Raw genomic sequence first — 6,167 nt, 5'->3', positions numbered from 1 at the left:
ACTGCCTGACTGTGTGGGTAAATGTGGTAGTTATTGATGTAGTTTGCAAGGCTGTCGTTAGTGGTGGAGGGATTACGGGAACGACGGGTGTTGATGGATGAGGGGTATTGACTGGGGGAGGGATGGGGACTGTTGGGGAAGGGTGTGGGGTAGGATCACCTGAGGTTGACGGAGAGGGTGGGTTAGGGTTAGCAAGGACGGGTTGAGGGGTGGTGGATGGGAGAGTAAAGGGGCTATCACACGGCACCTCATACGAGGTTTGCCGAGGATACGATGGTAAATCGGAACGGTAACGTGGTAAAATTGCCGACGATACCATGGGCATTTGGAACCCGTCTGTATGGATTCCTGCCGACGATACGACGGGCAAAACAGTGTGACCAAAACCCAGGCTACTCGACAGAGAATATATCACACTACATTATTAAACATTTAGCCTAACACTGAATACTTATTAATATTTTATAATAAATATCAATCGTTTTGAAGGCCTTATAAAGAGTTAATATTTCCTACACCGAGGAAACTGTGATGTCGATAAAATATCACGTGTTTACAACTGAGGACTCCACCGCAGGTAGAGTAGACGAACCAGTCGCCACCTGAAAACACCACCACAACAACAACGTACTGATGGCTTTATCATCGATTTCCTGGACAAGGGCAGCTGAATTCGCCCTTATAGAGAAATTGAGGCAGTTCCGCGTGTGTACCAGTTTGTAAACAAAAGTTGCTTCCCCTTATTCTTTATCGAGTCAGCGACAGCGATCACTGTCCACAGTCGCGAGACGGGGCTCTGGCAACAGTGTGAGAAGCATGTCCTTTGCCGAGGATACGAGGAACATGTGTGATAGCATCCAAGTTTTGTTCCACTTAAATCTTCCTCGGCCGTTCCTGGTACGAGGTACCGTGTGATAGGGCCTTAAGGTGAGAGATAGGATCGTGTGAGGTTGAGGAAGAGGGTGGGTTAGTGGTAGTAGGGTTAATGCTGGAGGTCGGGTTTGTGGACGGTAGTGTGGGTGATGGTGTGGGAGTGTTTGCGTCAGTGGTCGAGGTTTACTGGTCTGCATGATGCCTAAGTTGGGGTGTGGTGATGACAGGTAGCGGAGGGTACGAATTGACAAAGGGGACGGCATGTGTGGGTGGGAGGGTGGGTGGTGCATGTAGGTGTTGGTGTTGGGATATGAGGTGTTGGTTGTAGGCATGTTGTTGGTGGGTTGGCAAGGTTGGGGGATGATGTGTGGGGTGTTCTCTGTGACTGGGTTTGTGGTGTGGCCAGTCTGACTCTGTCTGCAGAGATTGTGGATGGTTTCCCGTGTTTGTATAATGTGACTGTCTTGTGTGAGTTTGTGATCACAGGGTATGGGCCTTCGTATGGGCTTTGGAGTGGTGATGTGCATTGACCACTCCTCAAAAAGACCTGTTCAGAGTCTGGTAGGGAGTGTGGGATGAACATCATCTGGTGCTGGCGAGAACGGGGAGGGACTGGTCGTAGTGCCTGCATTGCTTGCTGGAGCTCTCGGAGGAAAACCAGGACCGGCGTGCCTGGTTGCGGGGCGAACTGCCCCGGCAGCCTCAAGTCTTCCCCGAACATCAGCTTCACCAGGGAATTCCCAGTGTCCTCCTTCTCCGTAACCCTCAAGTTCAGGAGGATGATTGGCAGCATGGCCACCCAATTCACTGGGTGGGGCAGTGCCCTCAGTGCTTCCTTCAGGTGACGATGGCAGCACTCAATCATCCCGTTTGCCTGAGGGTGATATGCAGAGGTTCTGTGGCATTTAGCACCCAGGAAGTCCCTTAGGTCCTGCCAGGCCCGAGACTAGAATTGGGGGCCTTGGTCTGTGATGATGACCTGCGGGGCGGCAAAACGAGTGATCCAGGATGTCAGGAAGTGATATGCCACACAGTCAGTCGTAGCGTCCAGCATGGGCGTTGCCTCGACCCACCTTGTCGCTCTATCTATGCACGTTAAGATATAGCGGTTACCCCTAGATTTGGGGGAGGGGGCCGAGGATGTCAATGTGGACCGTGTGGAAACGTTGAGTTGGTATGGGCAGTGGTTGAAGTGGTGTCGTGGTGTGGCAATGCGCTTTTGCTTACTGACACGCCACGCATGCTCGGACCCAGCTGGTGGTGTCACGCCTCATCTCTGGCCATACAGCTTGCCGGTTAAGTTAACTGTGCATGCCGTGGATGCCTGGGTGTGCCATCTCGTGGTAATGACTAAAGACTTGCCTTCAGAATCGCTGGGGAATATAGGGCCGTGCTGTCCTGCAGGATATGTCGCACCAGAGTTTTGGGGTGTGCCAATGACATTAAACTGTTGCAGCTGAAGTGAGGTCGTGGCCTGCAGCAATTCTTGGATTTCCTGATCGTCCTCTTGCTCCCGGGCCAAGTCTGCATGGTCAAGCAGGGTTAATGTAGGGCCGACAGCTGAAACTCCACGGGACCGTAGCTCCCTGAAGCCAGTGGAACATGTTGTGGCTTTGGGTGTGCTGATCCTGAGGGGACGTTTGGTGTGTGTGGCGGGAGACACTACTGGGACTGTCTTCCGCCATATGTTTCCCGTGAATATGCAGGGTGGTGCACATTGTTTGGCTTCCATGCCAAAGCGCTTGTGATATGTACAGTCATAAGAAAAACTATTGTTACCCTTCGGAGCTATGAACTATAACATAAGTAACGTCGAAGTGTTGTGGAATGATGAGACAGGAAAGTTTGTACCTCAAACCCATCAATGTCGGTTATGTGAGACAGATATTAGAATTTGTGCTAGAGGTAATAAAAACTAATAAGATCATTTGGCCTCTGTGCATAGAGACAATACACTTTATTATCCGGCACTGAATTCATTAAATAAAAATATAACCGAATGGTCTGAAGTCGGCAACACACAGGCAAACGGGCAATGAGTATGGGCACCCATGCCAGACGTATGATAGTGCTTCAGCCGATACAAGCCATGTTAGTAAATTTCAGAGTAATAATGATATGTATTGCTTTCTACATATAATAAATGCTATGAAAGGAAAATAATGATACATGTTCAGTCTCATTGCTTTAATATTTTATATACCCACCCCCTACATCCAAAACAGCCTCTAGACATCTGAAGCATCCATCTGAAGCATTTAACCACCCACCTAATGCAAACAGATGAACTCGTGCACCCCTGCTAAACTATCATCATAAAAAAAAAACAGTCGATGCCTATAGATTTAATGCCCTCCAAAATAATTTATTTGTTTTATTCTACAGATAATAAATGTTGAATAGTAGGAAAATAATAAACCTGCCGAGTTTCATTATTAATCCCGGCGGGGCACATAGGGTAACGCAAATACGTCATATATATTTCCCCGCCATATGGCTCATTCTTGCTCATTATTCCAACTCTTGTAATGGGATTGTGATATGGCAACACTAGATAGGGGAGGGATGAATAGCAAGGACCTGCCCACATAGCCCAGCTGACGTTCGTTTAGCATCGAACATTCCTGGGGTAACGATACTTTTTCTTATGACTTTGCACAACATGAAAATGTCCCTTGCTGTTTGGGGATTAGCATTACGAGCACGGTTCACTGAGGGAACACTGCCGGAACATGGAGGGGCTGTGGAATGAATTGCAACACTGGGGGTCTGCTGGTGAAGCCACTTATTTTACTTTCCAGCTTGTCTATTCTGTTTGTTAAATTTGTTAACAAGGTACACGGCTCTGATATGGAACCGTTTTTGTTAGCTACACTCTTCACTGACACCACTGTTTCACTGGAAGTAGCACTGGAGGCTATGACAGGGGAAAGAGAGGAGTGTGCACTTACTGGGTGGTGATTTTGCTGTTGAGTTTCATATAGAATGTCCACCCTTTCGATGAACTCAGCAAGGGACGTGCCAGGGGCCAGGGATCCTAGGTGGAGTCGGAAGTCTGGTGGCATGAGCTGGAGGACTCGGTGCCGGAGGAGGTCATCTGATAGGGTCGCCCCACCTGCCGTGAGAGTGGCTTGAATGTGGGCAAGAAGGGCCAAGGGATGCTGCTGTTGGGAGCGAATTGCATCCAGCTCTATTAGCAGTGCCTGCTTTGATTTGCCCAGGGCCCACAGCAAACTCCTTTAGGGTTTTATACTTTTGCCCTGTAGGTGGTTTCAGGAGTACGTCCTGTACAAGGGCAGCTACTTGAATTGGAAGAGTGTGGACAACTGCTCTGAATTTGTCATCATCACTGGTATCGTCAGGCTACACGGCATAAACTCGTGTAAACCACGTGTTAATATCGTACGTGAATGTAGGAAGGGATAGACGGATGTGTGGTAAGGTCTCCATGTTCTTTATACACTCCGGGAAGTCACCACTGTAGCGTTTTAGTTATGGGAATATATTACTAGGGGCTACACCAAGGCAAATGGTAAGGATAGATAAACACAAATGTGCTGGGCAGAAACAGACATGGGGAGTGATTATTGACTTGGAACAATACAGAGTTACTGCATGATTTCAAAATAATACAAGGTCATTACATTACGGCATGTGTGGATCAGTTACATGGATAAAATAGTTACAGACTACAAATATGAGTAATGAATTTAGTGAGAAGTGGGAGTGCTGGGTTGATGTGTTTATGTGTATCATAGATGTAAAGTTGTACCGCATGGCCAGATTTTATCAGGAGAGACGGAGAGCAAGGTAGGTAGTAGCCGGGTGAAGTTGGGAGTAGAAAGAAGCCCGGAGCTAGGTCGCCCGCTTGGTTTTAAGCCCCCTAATGAGGTGGGCGGAGCACCAGTAAGCCAAGGTTGTCTGAATATTCAAATTTGATTGGTTTAAGCACCACTACAGGTGAGGAGGGAAAAGAACTTGAATTCTATTGGTAGCGGCACCAATAGCGATGCTGATTCCAAGAACAAGTTCTGGAAAAAGCCATAAGGGAAGGAAACCATGTGTGTAGATGAAATGCGAGGTACAATATTTTGTGGTGTAATATACGCCACATAACTAAGCGACAATCAGTTTGGACCGGATGCCCACCCCATCTGGAGGGCCTAGCCAAGTAGGCCTGCAAATTGGGCCTAAGCAGGTCATTTGTTTATATTTATGTAAATATACTCATATAAAGAATATATATATATATATATATATATATATATATATATATATATATATATATATATATATATATATATATATGTATATATATATATATATATATATATATATATATATATATATATATATATATAGATATGTGTGTGTGTGTGTGATATGTGTGTGTGTGTGTGTGTGTGTGTGCATAGAGAGAGAGAGAGAGAGAGAGAGAGAGAGAGAGAGAGAGAGAAAGAGATGGAGATACATATCTATCTATCTATCTATCTATCTATCTATATATATATATATATATATATATATATATATATATATATATATATATATATCAGCAGCAGCAGCAATAACTAGTCCACTGCTGAACAAAGGCCTCCCCCAACCTTTTCCACGAATTCCTTGACTGAGCCAATCTTTGCCACGTTTTTCCTTCAAATTTCTCTATCTCATCTTTCCATCTCCTGTCTGGCATATTTCTGCTACGCTTACATTCTCTTCGTGTCCACTCAGTAAGCCTCTTGCTCCATCGGTTATCCCTTATTCTTGCTATATGGCCTGCCCACCTCCATTTCTGTTCCTTTATAACCTCCACAATATCTTTGACTTTAGTCTGCTCTTTCACCCAAGTTGATCTTTTCCTGTCTCTTAAAGATATTCCCAACATTGACCTCTCCATTGCTCTCTGAGAACGGATTAATTTATTTTCCATTGATTTTGTCAGTTTCCAGGTCTCACAACCATACGTCATAGCTGGAATTATGCATTCGTTATATGCTTTTCGTTTCATACAAACTGGCTACTTTTCATAATGCCCCTATGTTTACCGAAAGCTTTCCATCCAATTGTAATGCTTCTTTATATTTCGCTATCATGATCTTTTGTTAATTTTAGTACTTGTCCCAAATAGTTGTACTCCTCAACTTCTTCAAGAATTTCATCGCTTATTCTGATGACGCTCGTTGGTGTTTGTAGATTAAACATTACTTTAGTTTTACTTCGATTCATCTTCAGTCCTACTTTCAGACTTTCTCTGTTCAGGTCATTTAACATTTGTTGCAATGCCTCCGCTGTTT

The 6,167-nt window shown here is 45.3% G+C and overlaps 1 protein-coding gene across 1 annotated transcript; it reads right to left on the bottom strand.

The window, feature by feature from the left end:
- Positions 1 to 1,075: 1,075 nt before the first annotated feature.
- Positions 1,076 to 1,738, bottom strand: LOC145409337 (uncharacterized). Its single transcript, XM_080279808.1, has one exon. The coding sequence runs from the start codon at positions 1,736 to 1,738 to the stop codon at positions 1,076 to 1,078; it is 663 nt and encodes a 220-aa protein (XP_080135934.1).
- Positions 1,739 to 6,167: the final 4,429 nt, after the last annotated feature.

This window comes from Coenobita brevimanus, chromosome 80 (assembly GCF_032717465.1).
Source record: "Coenobita brevimanus isolate Jiangsu-jjx chromosome 80, ASM3271746v2, whole genome shotgun sequence".
Classification (NCBI taxonomy): Eukaryota; Metazoa; Arthropoda; class Malacostraca; order Decapoda; family Coenobitidae; genus Coenobita; species Coenobita brevimanus.
Note: the sequence above shows the minus strand (reverse complement) of the source record. Positions and strands in the feature narration are given on the sequence as shown.

What these genes read in the sequence shown, in the direction of transcription:
- LOC145409337 (XM_080279808.1), bottom strand. Translation starts at nt 1,738, where the DNA reads ATGATTGAGTGCTGCCATCGTCACCTGAAGGAAGCACTGAGGGCACTG.